Source organism: Mirounga angustirostris, unplaced genomic scaffold (assembly GCF_029215605.1).
Source record: "Mirounga angustirostris isolate CCGP_5_RB_7025 unplaced genomic scaffold, mMirAng1.0.hap1 SCAF_10, whole genome shotgun sequence".
In the NCBI taxonomy this organism is placed as follows: domain Eukaryota; kingdom Metazoa; phylum Chordata; class Mammalia; order Carnivora; family Phocidae; genus Mirounga; species Mirounga angustirostris.
In genome coordinates this window covers 72,839,942-72,859,542 of record NW_026991718.1, presented here as the reverse complement: position 1 = coordinate 72,859,542, position 19,601 = coordinate 72,839,942, and the positions used below count along the sequence as shown (strand labels likewise).

General features: G+C 48.5%; 1 protein-coding gene across 2 annotated transcripts in view; it reads left to right on the top strand.

The window, feature by feature from the left end:
• The window catches only part of PRKCE (protein kinase C epsilon), a 489,104-nt gene extending 470,839 nt beyond the window's left edge, over window positions 1-18,265 (top strand). For both annotated transcript variants that reach the window (XM_045885068.3, XM_045885067.3), the window contains one exon: window positions 15,061-18,265. In XM_045885068.3, the coding sequence (XP_045741024.1) occupies window positions 15,061-15,207 (147 nt within the window). In that variant the 3' untranslated portion in view covers window positions 15,208-18,265. The remainder of the gene's footprint in view (window positions 1-15,060) is intronic.
• The last annotated feature ends 1,336 nt before the right edge of the window (window positions 18,266-19,601 follow it).

The following is a 19,601-nucleotide window of genomic DNA, read 5'->3' as shown; positions in this document are numbered from 1 at the left end:
CCAGGTGCCCTATGCCCCAGGCAGTCCCTGATCTGCTTTCTGTCACCAGAGAGTAGATTTGTCTCTTCTAGAGTTTCATATATATATATATATGGAGCCATGTAGTGTGGGCTCTTCTGGGTGTGACTTCTCTCACCCAGCATCATGTGTTAGAGATTTGAGAATGGTATTTTTAAATTTTTACCATGGAAAATTTCAGACACGTATAGAAGTAGAGAGAATCCCTATGTGTCCATCCCCCAGTACCGACAATGAGCTACCTCCGGTTAATTTGTTAGGGGAGGGATTTTCATCTGTTCCATGCGCAGCTGGATGCTCAGCATAACTCCTGGCACATAGAAGGTACTCAGTATATATGCGTGGGGTGAGTGAATGAGTGAATCCTGTCGATCTACATTGTTTTTCCAGAGAATATTTCTCTCTTAGCTCCATCTCCGAAATCTCTTCTCACCTTTTATGGCCCAAGGTTCTAAGGGCCACACATTTATTGGTATAGTTTCTCATCTACCTCCCCGCCCCCCACATGCAATGGGGCAATAAAAGGCTAGGTAATAGAAGCATTTAATGAATTAAGTTATTCTTATAACTTATAACAAGAGCTATTCCAGTTCATGCCCGGGAATTTGGGGTGATAAGATCCTGCATTAAGAAACTTGAAATTGTTGAATGGTAAGAGAGGTGGTGACCTCATCTTGACTTGAGAGGCATGTATTAGAGTGTTTACAGTTCCCGTTTCAAAGCCAGCAGGCAGAGCAATAATAAATCCCGGCCAAGAGAACTGATTTCTATCTAGAACATTTTCATAAATTGTGGTGGTGGGGGGGAGTGGGATAGGTGAGTGGAGGAACAGGGCTTATGCCAGGACCAGGTAGAAAAGCTTCTTTGGGCACCAAAAAGGTATCTCTAGAATTAACTAAACCCAACAGCTGTCAACAATGACCCGGCTTTGAGAAGTAGATGCTACGTGCAAAAGGGCCCCACGGTGAGAGGTGGAGTGGGGCCAGCTTTGCCGCCGTGGGCCCCCCCACTTTCAGCTGGAGGCGTGGGTCCTGCTGCTACACATCCCGCCACGTGGGGCCAGCTCGCTGCAGAGCCCAGCTCGGGCGCTCAGGCCTTGGGCAAGCCGTGGCATGCAGGGCGCTCTCTCCTCCTAAGGCTGTTTATTCCTGGATATCCGCACTGGGCTTTATGTGCGTTGTCAGTCCCTCACACCCCTACTGGGCGCCCCGTGACCCTACTTCAGGATCTCCCCAGCAGTGGGTTGTAAAAATCCATTCAATGAGTCAGGTGAAGAAAAAAAAAAAATAATGAAGAATAGGCTAGGGGAGGGTGGGGTCGGGTCAGGTCAGGTAGAATAGAACAGAACAGAATAAGAAGATCAGGCTAGAGCACAGAATGCAATGCAGGTAAAGTACAGCTTGCTGAACCTTTTCTGGGGCTGGTGGGACGAAGGGATGTGTACTAGGTTATATACAAAATGTATTTCTTGCTGTTGGGCATAGTAAAACATTTTGAAGGGTTCTGCCCCTCTTCACTCCTAATGTCTAAGAAGTGACCCCAAAAAGCATAGCAGGGATGGTGATCTCATGGACTGTGAGGGATACAGGGAAGAATGCAGGGGTTGGCTGGTTGGTTGGTTGGTTTGTAACACAGCAACAAGACTATTGGTGGAAGCCAGTGAACTGAGTGCTTGTGCCGGGCTCTTGCACAAACACACTGATGCCTCTCAGCAGGAGGCAGGATGGCCCATGTCAGGACATGGGCCTTGAGGCCAGAACACCTGAATTCAGTCCTTGGCTGCGCCTTGGGCAAGCTGCTACCCAATCTCTCTAGTGGGGGCCATGGCAGGGCCCGCTTCCCCCCTGGGGAGCGGTGAGCAGGAATGAATTAGGTGGGTGAAGCACTTAGTGCAGTACCCGGCACCTGGAAGAGCCTCCATCTGTGAGCTTTATGACGTTTCCACATGCAGAAACAGGTGTGCCCAGCACTGTGCGAACTCTACAAGTACAAGACAGATGCCCAGTGTGTCACTAGTTAGCCCTAGTTCCGAGGAGTCCCAGGAAAGAGGCACGGGGCAGCCTAGGCGTATGAGGGGGGACCAGCCTAGGTTGAGGATGGTTCCCCAGGAAGGGGTATTTCCTTCCCCCACTGACCCTCTCTTTAGTAGCAGCATGGAGGCCTTGTGGCCTCAGGAATGGTTTGAGAAGTCCTTTACAGCATTTGAGGGGGAAATGGACCCTCCTTTACTCTGATTTCTGATCTGAGAGGTTGGTGGGCTCACCTTCTGAGCAAAGGTATTGTGCCTTGCCATCCTCTGAGGACTCTGCAGGATCCGTGTAATTAACCGGAAGCTGGCAAGTCCCAGTCCTGAACCAGGGACTGCTAGTGGTAGACGATCCTGCCCGCCTCATCAGGGAGCCAAGATTCACAGGGCACTTAGAGGCACCTCCAGGCCATTTATAAACTCCACACCGAATGTCCTTGAGCGCCTGTGTGCCCCACACCGACAATGAGGACTTATCCCTAACCACGTGGCTCAAAATGACTCTTGGCTGAAATGTATACATTATGCATTTGTGACCAAATTTTCGAGTCAAACAGTCACAGCCAAAGGTGTGCATACGTCTGGACCTTGGCAGGCCCAGGAGGGTGGCAGGCTGGGAGGGTTTGAGCAGGTAGAAGCACCCACCCTTCAGAGCTGCACAGAAATGCCTCCTTCCCTAAAAGGAATAAAGAGTTAAAGCTTTGATAAAGATGGCTTCACCTGGTCTTAAAAGAACCCTCTGGAAAGAGCTTCAGATACATAGTCTGAGTCCAGGGGACTTCCCCCAATCATTTTCATAGGGTCGCTTCAGCCTTCCTGCCTAGCACTGAATACGCCATTAGGGACGTCCATACTGGGGACCTCCATGGTCCGAGGGACTTAAGCCAAAGGGGACATTTCAGGTCCTGAGCATGCTTCTCAGGGCTTCCTCCTCTATGTGGATTCCCCAGAGTTATCATGCCTTGGAGAGAAGCAGGCTTTGTACAATGGGAAACTTCCAAATCCGTGGGTCTTAGCAATCAAGAATCCCAGCCCTTCAAGAATCCGATACAGTAAACTCTCTCCAGGAAAATGTTTCCATACTCACAACAGCCTGTACTTGTATTTTATGAAGTTCACGGAGGCCCTGAAGTCTGTTCCCTCGTGCAGGGCTTGGCGAACTGGCCCACAGGCTAAATCCTGCCCCCTGCCTCTTTCTGTGCAGCCCTTGAACTAAGAATGGTTTTTACACTGTTCTTCGTATGGTTGAAGAAGAAGGTTTCGTGACACACGAACATTATATGAAGTTCAAGTGTCAGTGTGCATACATAAAGTTTTCCTGGAACACAGACGTATTGGTGCAATTCTGTCTTGTCTATAGCTGCTTTTGAGCCACAACCCAGAGTGGAACACTTGTAACAGAGACCCTAGAGCCCACAAAACCTGAATATGTACTATCTGGCCCTTTGGAATAAACTTGCCACTCCTGCCTTAGGAGTAAGAACCCAGGTTAAGAGGCTTGCTTGAAATACTTCACATTTTAAAATAATTGAGCTGTAACTGGATGATGCACATTAAGGAGGGCACGTGATGTAGTTGAGTACTGGGTGTAATATAAGACTAATGAGTCACTGACCTCTACCTCTGAAACCAATAATACATTATATGTTAATTAATTGAATTTAAATTTTAAAAAAATAATAATCGAGTTGTAGAATTTAGAGGTAGAGCAACTTTGAAAACCACCATGACAAGTTCCCCCACTTGACCGTGTTAAGCAGAGGACGCCAGGGAGTTGTGTCTTGGGTTCTCCTTTCAAAGTTCTGTGGGTTTCCAGTTGGTACTGCCTTCTAGCTGAACCCAACTTTCAGGTAGTTGCTGTGAAGTTTTGTTTAAAAAGCACTGTAGCAAGTGTACAGAGTTTGGTAACAACTTCTTTATAGTGGGGATACCCGCCCTTCGCTGTGATGGACCTCCAGAGGGCCAGGTCTGCAGGCCCCTTGTAGACCACTAATTCATAAACACATTGTAGCTGGCCGAACTCCTCAGAGCACTGCAGTATTTTCTGGGTGTGAGGGAGGAGGTTGGTGTTAGCTAGTAAGTGTTTCCAAAGTAACTCTTCAAATGGAATTTGTAAAAATGTGTATTTTTCTATAGTCTAGCAAACAATAATGAGGGGACCAGGAGAGAGTGGAAATCGTTGAATTCCATCCAACAGCTGATTTGACAGAACTCAGTTGTGGTGAGTTCGGAATGCCTGGTACTCTGAGGGAGTTGGTCCTTTTTAAAAAATATGTTTGTACAGACCGCCTCAGGAGTAAAGCAGCTTTCCCTCCGAAGTGGTTTAGACAAAAGGCAGTTGACCAGATTTGGGGGAGGAGACATATGAGGCCACCACCTGAGGCTTGGGTGGCTCCTGAGCTCTGCACGCCAGCGACAGAGACCACCATGCTCCCATAACCCTCTCCTTTGGACCAGTGACCGGCCAGGAACCAAGTGTCTCCCCATTTTTAAATGCCATGACGTGAATCATTTGTGCTTAAAAAGCAAATGAGTCTTGATTTTCTTTTCCCCTAAAAGATGGAAGTAACTTTACTAGAGTAGAAGTCACAAACTGGAGATTGTGTGACCCTTTCAGCCAGGCTACCATTTTTTTTTTTTTGATTGAATTAGTTGGCAACACTTGAAAATTAGATCTAACATGAAAATGCATCTGGAGCATTTCTTGGGCATTCAGAAGACCTAGAAACCCTGGGTCTTGTTCCTGAAGGCAGCATCACGGGTGAGGCATACGGTGCCCACTGCACCCCATTCTTTAGCAGCTCTCCTTGCTCCCTGGGCTCCCCCTGCGTGCGTGCACACACACACACACACACACACCATGCTCATTACAGAGGAGCTCTGACGTCACAACCAGCAGTACTAAACGTAAAATGTATCTTCTTCTTTTTGTTTTTTTTTATCTTGCTTTATTCTAGAAAGTTTAAAGATGGCCTACCAGGATATATAAAGTACATACTCTAAATATAATATCCGTGAAAATAGGAAAGAAAAACAGGGGCAGGAAGGCAAAACAAAGCAAAACAAAACAAAAAACCAAACCCCAATATCAGGAACGTTCTTTGGTGGGTGTCGTGTCACACATTTGGCTCTTCGCTTTTAAGAACAGACTGTTAGTTCTAGACTTCAAGCGCGTGGGACAAGAAAACACCCAGGTTGCCCCAGGGAAACAGTGACTATTCTGTGAAATGAGATCAAGTAGAACTCTCTTTCAAGGACCATCCCAAAGACAATGCTGTTTGTTCTAAACATACACTTGTGATAAATCTTGATGAGGAAAGAATGCTAATAATTTACTTGTACTTCATGCCATGTACTATTCTCACCACTTCAATGTATTATTTCAAGTGCTCCTTATAACAAATATGTGGGGAGGACGACTAGCATCCCCATTTCACAGATGATGAAACTAAGGCACAGAGGGACTGCATGATTTGCCCAAGGCTGCCAAGCTGGACAGAAGCAGGTGTGGAATGCCGGCTGGCTGAAGAGCCCCCGCACTAACCCACTGAGCTACACTGCATCTCAGAGGTGGCACCTGGAGAAACCAGTGTGGTGCCCCGTGAGCTCTTGGACGTCCCGATGTATAAAGGCTAATATCGAATAAGGAAAGGCGGGCACGAAATTGAGAAGGAAGGCCAGTATGTAGCGTGAACTTGAGAGGAAGCCAAATCCAGAACAACCCAACCATAGGCCCCTAAATAGGCTTTTAAACCACAAAAAGGCCTTTTGAAACTGCTAAGGAAAAGAAGGAAGAAGGGGATCCGCTGCTCCTTTACACAGAGGGACTCAACCAGGCTGCCTGTCAGAATCACTTATGAAACTTTAAAAAAATACAGAGGTCTGAGCCTCACCCCTGGAGGGTCCAATTCATGAGGTATGGGGCGAGGTCCAAGTGTCCATGTGGTTGCACTTTGGGTTGTTTTTATTTTTGTTTTTTAGGTATTTTAATCACATGGGGCTCATCATGGCATGTGTGTTCCTTAATCCCCATCCCCTCTTTCCCCCATCCCCCCAACCACCTCCCCTCTGGTAGCCATCAGTTTGTTCTCTATCGTTAAGAGTCTGTTTCTTGGTTTGTCTCTCTCTCTATTTGCCCTTTGTTTGTTTTGGTTCTGAAATTCCACATATGAGTGAAATTATGTGGTTTTTGTCTTTCTCTGACCGACTTACTTTGCTTAGCATTATACTCTGTAGCTCCATTCACATTGTTGCAAATGGCAAGATGGCATTTTTTTTTTATGTCTGGGTAATATTCCATCATATATATACACAACCCCTTATTTATCCATTCCTCAGTCAATGGATACTTGGGCTGCTTCCATATCTTGGATATTGTAGATAATGCTGCTGTAGACATCAGGGTGCATGTATCCCTTTGAATTAGTGTGTTTGTATTCTTTGAGTAAAAGCCTAGTAGTGCAATTGCTGGATTGTAGGGTAGTTCTCTTCTTGAGGAGCCTCCATACTGTTCTCCACAGTGGCTGCACCGGCTTGCATTCCCACCAGCAGTGCACGAGGTTTGCTTTTGATGCATCAGCAGGATGGAGAACCACTGTGTTAACCAGTGACAAAAAGCAAGGCTGTTATTTTGTCTCTAACTTTTCCCCAAAGGGAAATCTCTTGGAAATACAACGATTAGGGCAAAAACCACTAAGAGTGAACTGAAATCCAAGGGAGGTGAATTAATGAATCACATTTCATAGAGATCCCCAGGGGAGCTAGGGCGTGCCTGGGCCAGATCCCCGAGCAATGACATTGAGTCTCTGACGTGGGGCCGGCCTCACTGTTCTGCAGAGCTCCTGGCAATCCAGCATGCAGCCCCTTGCTCTAGGCCCAGGTGAATTACATGCCGGGTTACTGAAGAATCCTCTATGCCCACTACTTGGTAAATTGGATTTGATGGAATAGAGCAGTGATACCAATTGATGGGAGATGGGCAAATAGTCTCCCTGTATGCAAAGATACAAAAAATGTGGATTGGGGATACTTGGAGTTAGATGCTCTAAGAGCGAGATCTAGAAGTTTTTCTAAGAAGATAACTTGTGGACACTTGAGGGGCAAATGGTAATCACTTGGAGCCAATTAACTTCATTTCTAGACCAGTAGACCAGAAAAATGAGGCAGGCATTATGTGTCCTTGTTCCAGCAAAGCAAATGGAAGTCTCTGATATCATCCTCTTGAACAAGATGGAAAAAGGGACTATGGCTGGTCAGTTCACAGTGGATTTAACAACAGTGCCCCCCCGCCCCCCAGTGTGCTGGCAGACCTGTCAGCTTTGCAAGAAGGCTCTGTGGGGGGCAGGTCAGAGGGCTCCGAGCCTGAGCCTGCCTCACACAGCATTTTCATACGTGTGTTAATGGAGTAATGGGAGGCATGCCAGTCATGTTTTAGGATGACACAGAGCCAAAGGATAGAGCAGAGAAGATGGATGATAGAATTAACGTTATATTCCCATAGTACTTCAGAGTTTACATGAGCTTGACTTATATGCTCTCCTAGAACCCTCGGCAAGCGAGGTATATTTATCATCCCTCCTTTCTTGGCCACAGACTGAGATCAGAGAAGTAAATTACAGAATTGTTATTTATGGAGATTTCTCGACAAGCCAGAAATAAGTCCCAGAATAAGAAAAAATCAAAGTTAAGTATAAAGGATTACATTTGGATTCAAAAAATCAACTTCAGAAGGTTGACATTTGTATTCGTTTCCTAGGCCTGCCTTGACGAAGTACCACCTGGGTGATTTAGAACAGAAACCTATTGTCTCATCGTCCTGGAGATGAGAAGTCTTTAATCAAGCTGTCAGCAGGGCCATGCTCCCCCCATAACCAAGGGGGTTTTGGGCTGGGGGAGTCCTTCCTTGCCCCCATCAGCTTCTGGTGGCTCCAGACATTCCTTGGCTTGTGGCGGCACCTCCATTTTTCGGGTGGCATTCCCCCTGTGTCTCTGCACTGGGGTTCCCTCTGTGCAAGTCTGTCTCTGTGGTCAAACTTCCCCTTCGTATAAGGACACCAGTCACGCTGGGTCAGGGCCCACCCTCATGACTCCATCTCAGTTTGATGACATCTGCACAGACCTTATGTCCAAATAAGGTCCCATTCTGGGGTGCTAGAAGTCAGGAATTCAACATATATTTTGGGGAGACACCGTTCAACCATAATAGGGTTACGTTGGATTGAGAACACTAAGAGCACCAATGATTCATCACAGCTACTTGAGAAATGATAATACATCGATACGATCTTAGACATCCGTTTAACTTGAGGGTTCCCACCAAGTGGAAGGTCATACCACAGCACTTGGCATTGCTCAGAGTCAGGAACTGAGAGGTCCGCTGTGGCCACTACATGCCAAGGAGGAGGTGGATTTTAAAAAGGTAGGGAACCACTGAGGGCTCAGAGCAGGGTAGGTGCTAGAAAAGGTCCATGGGCAGGCCAGTGCCGGATGAACTCTGTACATCTTGCCCTGATTTCTATAAGGAAGATCCGAAAGTGTGACTTGTACTCGGTTAACAAAATTTTTTTTTAAGATTATTTATTTATTTATTTATTTGAGAGAGAGCACATGAGAGTGGGGGGAGGGTCAGAGGGAGAAGCAGACTCCCTGCCGAGCAGGGAGCCCGATGCGGGACTCGATCCCGGGACTCCAGGATCATGACCTGAGCTGAAGGCAGTCGCTTAACCAACTGAGCCGCCCAGGCGCCCCCCGGTTAACAAATTTAAAAGGGAGAGAAAGGGATGGAGGATTATGTTTGGAGAAATTTCTGGGTAAATGATTGTTAACTTGAAATTCTGTTCCAATCTTCATTTTTGCCAGGCAAGGCACTACGCAGTTACACATTGTTTATTTCATTTAACTTCACATGTAAGCATGTGTGTTTAAACATAGACACGTGTACTCTGTTATTTAGAATGTATGGTATAATGAATACATGTGTGTATGCAAAGATTCGGTTCATTGATAGTGAGCAAGCATTCCAATTATTTAAATTCTTGCTTTTCCTTTTCAAGTATTTAAAAGAGCAGAGTGGAGCTTAGAGAAGACTATTGACATTTCAAAGCTAGGAGGAATTTGGGGTTTGACTGGTACAGTGAATGAAATTCGTTCAAGCCCATGGATGTTACGTTCTGCCGTTGGGCAGTCGGTACATTCCGGGATCTGAGAGGGGGCCGTGACACACAGGACATATTAGAAGGGGCCACACGTGTGACCCAGGAAGTGCCGTGGGAGCTGGGAGGGGATGAGATTGGGTGAGGCTGCTGTCAGAGGGAGTTGGAACCTGACATGGGGCCTGGACAAAAAAAGCTGGCCTTGGAGACCGTGTGGAGCTAGCCTGTCCCTCCCCCACCCTCCCCCTTCTGGTCGTGCTCGGGGATCACAGTGACTGCTACCTGTGCTCTTGTCATGCCAGGCAGAGGTAAAGAGCTGGGCAGGGACCAGCCAAGTGGCCACAGGAAAGCCAGCCCCACGCCCCAGCCTGTGAGATTAGGGAGTTTTCTCTGTGCTTGAGAACAAAGTCATCTGTTGATCTCCTCGTAATCAGATGAAGACAGAAGCAGAAATCGCTGACTCCTCCGAAAGCTCGTGTTTATGACTTCTGTACAGTAAGTGAAAGAATTGCACCAGCCAGACAGGAAGCGAGCCTTCAGGCCGCCGGCCCAGGTCCGTGCCTACGTCCAAGCACTACAACAGCAGGCCGATCCCCAAGCCCTCAGCCGCCTCTGGTGAGTTAGAAGGCAGGCCCAGCAGCTCTGCTTCTCAGATGCAGTTTCTCAGAAGGATCTGGAGCGCCCTGTAACTGTTTCCACAAGCTGCCTCACTCGCCTCGCTGCGGATACCAGAAATGTGCCCTTCCCCCACGGCTGGCCCTGGCCTCTCAACTCCCAGACCTTACCTCCAAAGGGGTGCCAGCAGGGAGGGGAGTGTCCTTTTCCTCTAATAGCAGCCACAAGGGAAGTGACATCAACTCCCCTTAACCCATCCGTCTTGATGGAATTGTCCCAGACCCTGGTTGAACCTGTTTGTGTTTGTCTCGTTCCAGCTATCAGGGAACCCCAGGGCCCCGAGCTGACCACTGCTCAGGGAGGAAACCCCACGAACTAGGCCTAAGGCTACCTGTTTCTCTGGGCTGCCCCGCTCTAGGCCCCTCATGAGTCAGGCGTCGGCCATCTTGCCCCTTGGCCTGCGCTCCCCCAAACGAAAAGCCCCTCTGGTACCACAGCTGCCAGTGGTCCTGAATCCAGAACACTTTACTGGCTATAGGTATAGTAGCAGCAAGAGAAGTACAGCCACTCCTTTTTCAGCAGATATTTGTTGAGCACTCACTGTTTGCCGGGCCAGGCAGTAGGCTGGGGACGGAATGTGAGTTCAACCCAGTCCTCGTCCCCAAAGCTCACAGATGAGTTGAAAGGAGGAGTATACATGCGATCCATGAAGTGATGAGTTAGGAGAGATGATGGGGCACCCATAAGAGGCATAAAAGGACAGGAAAGCTGCTTGAAGGAAGGGCATCTAAGTCAGGATGGGCAAGGTGAGAAACTCAGCTGGGTGATGAGGACGTGGGGGCAGAAGGTGGAAATGGGAGAGGGGGTTCCAGGCCGAGGATTAGCTGTGCAAAGGCTTGGAGTCGAGGGAAGCCAGTGAGTCCAGAGAACCTCATGGTGCAGCAGGGCCCAGAAGAAGTGGGCAACTAGGTGGGGATGAGACCCTGAAGGGGCTTAGAAGTAGAGAACTATGAGACCCGGGGGCTTTTCCCAAGAGCTGTCTGGTGCCATTGGAAGAATCTCAATCTCTGGAAGAAGCCCTGGGACGTTCAGGCAGACCCTGGCTCTGCACTAGTTCAGCACTCGGAGGTATACAGAGAATGTAAGGCTCAGTCCCTTCAAGCAGCATTGGCGTCAGTGGGCAGATCACACAGACTGTGTTGGGTAACAGCTAAGCTGCACATGATGTGCCCATTGCCCACGGTTGCTAAGATTTGGAGGACACATTTATTAGGTGCCCATTATATTTTGGGGTCTACACTAGGCACCTAACTTTTGACATCTCACTGAGTCCTCAAGGCAACCAATGGAGTGCCTGTTACTACCTCCATTTTACAGATGAAAGACTAAGTCTCAAAGAGTGACTTCACACAGAAGCATATAATCAGGAAGGGCCAGTCCCAGGACAAGAGATCAGCGGGTGTTCTCTCTCCTACTCCATGTTGCCCCCCTGAGTGTGGGACAAGGATGTGGGAAGGGCTTCATGGAGGAGATAAGGTCTGAAGAGGTCCCAGGGTCACCTCTTAGGCTCCGGGGTATGGGCTAAGAGTCTGACATTTAGATTTTAGGAGAGGCATACGGGATGACCAAGGATCTAGGTAAACAGGGAGTGTCTCTGAGGGTTTGCCCATCTGAACCTTGGAGTTGAGTCTTTTGCTTGAGTCTTTTGAGGGAGGCGGCAGCTTTTCTAAGAATAAAATCAGTGAGTAAAGGATATAATCACCAATCCTCTTCAAATTGGTGGATGTTATGCATGCCGTCTCCATGCTATTAATAGGGAATGGTGTTTCCCAGAGATACCTGCTTTGGAAAACTTCTCAAGTGTCTAAGGTTAATAGGCATTGCACATAGTGGGGATGTTGGCTTTTTGAATTGGAGATGAGTAACTGACATGCACCTAAAATGTTTCCAAGGATTTGGAAGGGCCTGGGCCAGGTTGCATAAGGGGGTGGGCGAAGCAAGTATATTTTTCTCGAGAGCTCTTGTACAATGGCACAGTCACTCACATGCTACCGAGGATTCTGTGACCCCTGGAAAGCCCAGAGCTGGGCTAGATGGCTCCACAAACTAGCGTGAAATGGAGCTAGAGGTCCCCTGGGAAGGATATCCCTGGCTGTGCTGACTGACCCTGGATCCCTGGTACTCAGTCAGAGGGTGACAATGCTCATACATCCTGTGGAATCTAGCTCCACCACCATGCTCAGCTGACCTCGGGAACCAAAACCAGTTTCCATGACTAATGGCCACTCAGAACTGAAAGGTGAAGCACAAGCAGTAGGTACACAGGGAGAGCCAATGCCAGAGCAGTTCCAGATTTCCCGAGCTTCTCTATACACATGCTCCCCCTCGTGCGTGCCTGGTGAGAGGGAGCCGGGAAGGAGGGGTCCCCGCTTCTGTAGGTACTGGAGACCCAGGCACGGCCCACCCTTAGCCATGTTACAAAATGAGTTTTCCTCCCGCCCTTTTCCTTGCCTCCCTTCTTCACCCCTCTTCACACACCTCTTCTTCTACCACCCCTTCTGCTGCTCTCCAGCCCCTTCTGCCCTCCCTCGAGGACATCTTTTGGTCACCTTCTGGGATGATGCTCTGTGCTTCCCAAGTCACTCCTCCCCACCCCGTTCCTCCTCCTAGACTCATTTTACCCAGCGCAGCAGGCCCATACTCAGCAACGCCTTCCTCAGTCCAAGTGAATCCATCCCTCCTTGGACAGAGATGTTCAGAAGAGGCACATCACCACACCCTTTCCCCTGGCACTGACCCTCCCATGTCACTGTGGAGATGGGCTTGGTATTCCTCTCGGAAGTCCCTGTCCATGAAGGGCCCCCCTTTCCTTTCCTCTTGTGGTATACACAGCAGAGGTGGAGACCAGATCGTCCTCCTGCCCAGGAGCCAGCCCTTCCTGGTAGAGGTTACTGAGCCATGTCTTGGCTTCCCCATCTCAAGGGCAACATGCACATCCTTCAGTTTGCAGGTCCTGTTTCCATCCCTTGGGTTTTCTGTATCTCCCTTCTGTCTCCCCTCCAAGGTTTCTGGGATGTACTGAACTATGCAGCTCAAGCCCAGAGAAAAGACACCAAGCAGGCCTGATGGGTGCTAAAAGCTTCACTCATCCCTGCTCTGTGCTGTCCACCTGATTCTGATCTCAGCCTGGGGTGATCGGCAGACATGGTCCCCCGCCAAGCCCACCCACTCTCACCCCGACCCATAGCCTCTCCTGCCATGCTTGCCCACTGGCCAGCCCTTCTGGCTCCATGATAGCCCAGCAGCCTGGCCTAAATATCTCCTGGTGGGCTTCGATCCTTGCCCTGTCTTTCCATTTCTGCAGGGTCCAGCTTTCCAGACACTCCACGCACGCGGCATCCTGCAGAGACCCGGATTTGACTCTGACTCTGCTCTTAACTAGTCAGGTGATCCTGCTTGAGTCAGCAGATCTCTTTGAGCCCCACTTTCTTCATGTGTATAATCAGGGTTACAATACCTGCCTGTTCCAAGGACCAAATAAACAAATGGGAAGGTGCTCCGTAAACTATAAAGCCGCCCTTCCCAAACCGTGTCCTGCAGAACTCTTCTCCTAAGGGAGGTGCTGAGAAGCTACTCAGGAAAAAAAAAAAAAAAAAAAGTTTCATGTCAAATATGAGGAAGGCTGTCCTAAACACAGTGAACCCAGTTTCTTGACTCTAGGACGTCTCAGAGCCTTTAATCCGCCAGTGCATGGCAAACCTCCAAGAACTGGGTGCAAAAATAGCTTTGTCTCAAAACCACTTTTTTCAGACTACTTATTAACGTCTTTCAGGTCACTCATTTGCACAGAACAAAGCATATATTAATAATATTCTTCCTACAAATAATAATGCGATTTCCACAAGAGCCATTCCATCATCCAGGTCACTAATCCTGGGTAACACCAGTTAATCAGCGCCTGGAAGAGTATGGCAGGAGCTCCTTCAAGCCCCTGGGCGTTATGCCGTGTACTACGGGGGAGGGGGGCTGGTGCTGAAGGCCCCTGCAGTTGGACTCGCCCTCCCTCCCTCCATCCCCAGGCTGGACTCTACCCCAGGCGGCTCGGTGAGCCCATCGTCCTGTTCTCCATCTTCCGTGTTCCTGCCCCACCCCCACCTTTGCCCCATCTCTCTCCCTGCCAAGGCTACGTCTTCCATCTCTACCAACGCGACTGTAACTCATTCTTCCAGCCCCAGCCAAGTCCCGACTTCTCCATGGAGGTTGTTCTAGCTCTTGCAGTGTGTGTTTGAGACAGGAATACTGGCTCCCAAATTAACCAGAAGTCCCAAAAGGCAGAGAGTGTGATTCACACTTTCAGATTTTCTCCCCAAACCAGGATTTGTTTGATTGCTGCCCTCCACATCCCCCCTATAGACCATAAGCCCTACTTTGGGAACTTGAGCCTCCCAACCAGGTATGGGTCCTTCTGAGCTGGGGAGTCATTGGTGGGTTTTTTCCCATGTTCATTCATTCAGAGGATGCTTCCTGTAGGGAACCCAAGGCTGAGGAAGACAAGGCCCCTGCCTTTAAGGAGCTCTCGGTCAAGACAAACACACAAAACTCATTGCAAATAATCATAGAAATAATGTAGGAGCGCAAAATAGGGTTCTGAGTGTGTGCAGGTAGGGATGGAGGCAGGCTTCCCAGAAGATGGTCCCCCCGCCCCCCACTCAGCCTCCTACTTAGAGGATGTGCTATGGAGCAGACTTGGCAAGGTTAGGGAGGTCTACCACTAGAGAAGAAAGACCACTGGAGACTCTGTGGGAAGGAGATTCGAGTGTGTTCCCTGGGTTACAGGGATGGAGGTCTCGATGGGGGAAGGAGATTCGAGTGTGTTCCCTGGGTCATAGGGCTGGGGGTCTCGATGGAGCTAAAGGGTTAGACTAGGAAGGGCAGTGTGAGATGAGAACTCTGCATCCCACTCTCCCAGACACACACACCCCACCCCCACACAACAGTCTGTGGGAATCCCACTTCCCTGCTTTTCCATCATCCCCTCTCACCTGGACTCATTCTTCCTCTCCAAGTCCTCTGCCACCTCCTGGTCCTGGGGCCATCCATCGTGACCTCATCGGAGCAGCCCTGGGTCTGCTCTCGGTAGCCAGCAGTCTGCTTTGGTGAGAGGCTGGTCAATGTGATGCCCAGTCCCCATGGGGGGCCCTGGGGAGGAAGGTCAGCCTGGAGTCAGTGCTTTCTTTTTTCTTCTCGCAGAAAACCAAAAGAGACGTCAATAACTTTGACCAAGACTTTACCCGGGAAGAGCCAGTACTCACGCTCGTGGACGAAGCAATTGTGAAGCAGATCAACCAGGAGGAATTCAAAGGCTTCTCCTACTTTGGTGAAGACCTGATGGCCTGAGAAGCTGCTCCAGGTGGAGTTTGATGATGCTGCGGGAAGGGGTGCCAAGAAGAGTCCGATTTCTGGAGGCTCCGAAGGCCTTGAACTGCTTCTCCTGTTCTCCAAAGCCCCAGTCCCTCGTCTACCCTCTATTTATTGCATTCCCTTGACCCAGGCCGGGTCCTCCCTCTTCTACCTGGGGACCAGATTGCACTCTTGGTCCCTGTCTCAGCAGTCGTGCCGAATCGCATGGGGTCGGCGGGCAGTGTTTGGTGTGTCGGCAAGCCTGTCTCCCCTCCTCGGGGGTTCCCAGCAGTGACGCAACTTCAGTTCTTTTCCTTCGAAGAGCAACAAGAAGAGCAAACAAGAAGCCCCCGGCTCTGCTGTCAGACAGAGGGTCCCGACAACTGTCACCTCTCATCCTCCCCCTTCCCCCCCACCTGCCATCCTCTGCCCTTCTGTCCAGGAGAGACGGGTGCTTCTCCAGCCTGGGGGTGGGCGCCCTCGGGGCATGCTGTGAAGGAGACAGCCGGCGAGATGCACGGGTGGGCTCCCTGTGTCAGTTTGCTCTGGAATGGCTTATTCGCCTTGCTTTGGTGTTAGCTTTGGGCATGCCAGCGTCGTGAGAGCATGTATCTCGTGGAAGAAATCCCTCTTTGTGGAAAAAGAAATTTGATTTTTGAACTCGATTGACATTTGAAAAATATATTAGCAAGTTGGCTTTCTGATTGGCCAAAAGATATAAATTCCAATATTAATGCAGGGAGCTATTAAAGGGCTAATATACAATGAGAAACCAACCGTCCAAGGTTGATGCTGTTCACACTTTCGTGGCACATGGGGGCTGGATGAATCGAGAGAGAAGGAAACAAGGGGCGCTCCTCATTCTTCAAGCTCTGGCTGAACACAGAGGCCACGTGGCGATGGCTCAGACCCTGAGGTTCTAGTCAAGCTCACTCCCAAATTTTCTTTCCGGTTTTGTTCTAAGTTCCCAGCACACACACTATTTATTTCCTGCGACGGCGTGTTCCTTTTGCGCACTTCTGCGAAAATGGTAGTACTACTGTGTCGTGGTCTTTAGACGTTACACGTGTGAAGTGAAATATGAAATCTCCGCTCTTGAGACGAGCAGAGTGAGGCTAAACGGGGGTTGTGTGCAGGGTGTCCAGAGACGGACGAGCGACTTGTTTGGAAACTGAGAACGTGGCCGATGTGCTTGGAGCTGTGTTTCTGTGTGCCATGCCGGGGCAACTCATGCGGACACGATCTCATGGATGTGATGTTACCTCCTGTAGATATTGCTAACAGTGTTACATTCTTCGATTTCCAAGGGTTCTCTGTGGCTGTGTGTATATGTTTCCCGGAGGTCATTTGATTTATCTATTTTACCGAACTGATTTAGCAGGGAATGGAATCCATTCCAGCTGTTGCACGTGGATTTCCCAGCCGCCCCTAAATATGTATACTTGTGAATGGCAGAGTGGCACTAATGAAGCTTTTTGCCTTTTGTACATTTGAGATTTTTGTATATAGTGTTTGCTGCAAGCCTGTGGATTTAATTCATTGAGTTTAGAGGTATCAACTGCTGCATGTTCAGGCATATTATAAAACTTTAGTCTATGAAAGAATAATTATAATAATGTCCAGGTGCAATACTCTGTAAGCATATTGGTTCAAGTTACCGAGAGATAAGGTGTGTTTCTTTCTTTCTTGAGGGCGGGGAGGAGTCCTTTGTATTGTTTATTTCATTTTGGTTTATTTCAGGAGATGTAAACATGTATTAAGTCTCACAAAGAGTTCTCCTGTGCTCTGTTATGCCCTGATAGAGATGGGGAAGGGAAAGGGATGTTTTTGCTGGTTTCAAAGCTTGGACAGTGACTAGCTCGAGCCCCTAGGAAGTTGGTGTCCATATTCGCATCTGGCCGGTCGCAGCCTTTGTTACTAACGATGACCTTCAGTTCTCTTTTGTTTTTATTTTTTTAAGAACTCAGGTGTAATTATTATCTGTTCTTACGTTAATTTCAAATATTGTACTATATCAATTTGTGTGTTTGGCATACCAGTGAAGTGATGAAGAACAGTAGATTCACTTAATTTATCTTCGGTAACTTGACATACTGGGGAGAGACTCTTCTGGAGTTGGGTACAAGCACAGAAACATCTTCATGGTGGCATCATCTCATTTTTTAAGAAGACATGACAAGACTGCCCGTCATACTCATGCATCACTACTGCTCTGTTTTTCCTCGGCTTCCTTCACCACGATGAACTTGGAGTGACCAAGCAAGCTCTAACTGCAATGCCAAATGGCCTGCACCAAGGCCGCCTCGGTGGTGTTCCCTTCTCAGAAGGGCTTGGGCCCTTCCCACAGGACAACTGGCATTCTTGCTGGAAGGTCAAACAATACATTCCACCCGGCAGCTCCAGGCAGTCATGCGCGGGGTGTCTGGCCCAGAGACGCCCCCTTTCAGCACCAGAGCTGGGCTGGCTGGGACGCCCCCTGCTTGGGGCTGGAGCTGACCAAGTTCTCACACGGGCAGGTTCAAATCCCACGTCGTCTATAGAAAAAAAGCTTGTGTGTTCCTTGAACATTCTTTGTTTCCTTTCAGTTTTCACAAGGGTTAGGAAGCGGACACACGGTTACATTTCTTTCTCATCTATCCAGCTCTTGAGTGAAAAAAAAAAAAAAAAAGCCAAAAAAATACATGAAGGATAGCTGTTCTCCTGTGTTCTCTCATTATGGACTTCGTGAAGTGGAAACATCATTTTTTTCCTCCAAAGGTGAAAAAAATGCATTCTTGCTTTAAAAAAAAAAAAAAAAGCTAAAAAATTACCTCTTTTTAAATTATGTGCAAAATAATTCTGGCTAAATATAAAATGTATTCAATTTTAGGGGTTTTTTTGTATTGTGATGCTTTATTTGTACATTTTTTTTTTCCTTTCTGGATGTAATTTTAATCTCTTGCCATTCATTAGTGTTATTTCATTGTAAACATTATTGTGCCAAATGTACTGTATTCAAAAGGATGTGAATGTGTATTGTTTCAGAACCTAATAAATACAATGGCGTTAAATCTTATTTCTGGGCTCCAGTGAGCATTTCTATCTCCTTTGTGAGGGGCAGGGTCGCTAGAGATTCCAAATTCCAAAACCTAGACATGGTTTCAGCTTTCCCCTGTCCTTTGAAGATGCAGGAAGGATGCACATGGCCATATTGACTCACCCCAGCCTTGCCTCTAAGCTTCTGGGAATACCACCGCGGGGATGGAGGGGGCCTGAGTAGATCAGACGTGGCTCTGGGCGGTCTGGGCGTGGAGCGAAACCGCCCCATCTGCCTGGGAGTGTTGGAAGATGGGCGAGCCAAGCAGGCAGCACCCGCGTTTTTGTCTTTCTAGAGAAGCAAACGCTGAATCTCCCTGAAGCCAATGCCCATTCAAGCCTCATCAGGACTCAGGTTCTGATTGGCCTTTCAGAACGTCAGGTCTTTGGAGTCCAGGAAACTCCTCCTAGACTGGGAGCCCCTTGTAGGCTGGACCTGGAGCACGACTGACCACTGGGGCTCAGAGCGTTAGGTTGTGCCCGCCTCCGCGGCTCGGCCAATGTTCGTGGCCATCATGGTGATTCCTGGGCTCTCTGGTTCCTCCTTCATTCTGGGGCTCCTTTCTCATGTCACACTGCTGGTTCTGCAAGGCTCCTCCTCTTCTTTCTCCAACACAGATTTCTCAAGAATATTTGAAACTCAAAAGTCACTCTTGAGTACACCACAAATTTCAGTTAGCCAAAACTTTGTCTTCCTTAAGAGTTGTGGAAATGATTGCAGGTTTATTATTTGTCATCCTCGGGTGAAGGGATGGTCAACCTGTCATCCTTTCAGCCCTCAAAACCTCTTCCTCATAAGCCCGCCAATGACTGTGGTAGGTCATCCCGAATGTACTCTCAGTCTCCCCTCAGTAATGTCTCCTGCCTGCCTGGGGATGTAGCATGGACCTCCAGACCCCCCCACCCTCAACAGGAAAGCTGTATATATCACATAGTCTCCTCCCTGATTCAGGCAAGTTGTCTTGGTAAGTGACCAAGGAAACACAAACATCTTGTCAGCTTGTCTGTCTCATTAATTTAAATAAAAGTCAGAAGAAATAAAAGGAGCTATTCTAGGAAGGTAAGAAGACATCTCCAAGCATTTCACTGAATGAAATCTGACCAGCCTGTACCTCCCTTGCCTGGTGGCCCAGAAGAGACAGCTCCAAAGTCTGGAAGATGAGGGAACTCATCCTCCCAAATCTATATATTCCACAAACCCCATGGAAGCTATAAGAAAGGTCAATTGCTGATCAGCATCCCTGGTTTGGAACCTCTCTCCCACCCCCAGCCACGTTCCAGGAGAGAGAGCCAGGCACTGGTCGATCTGTTCCAGG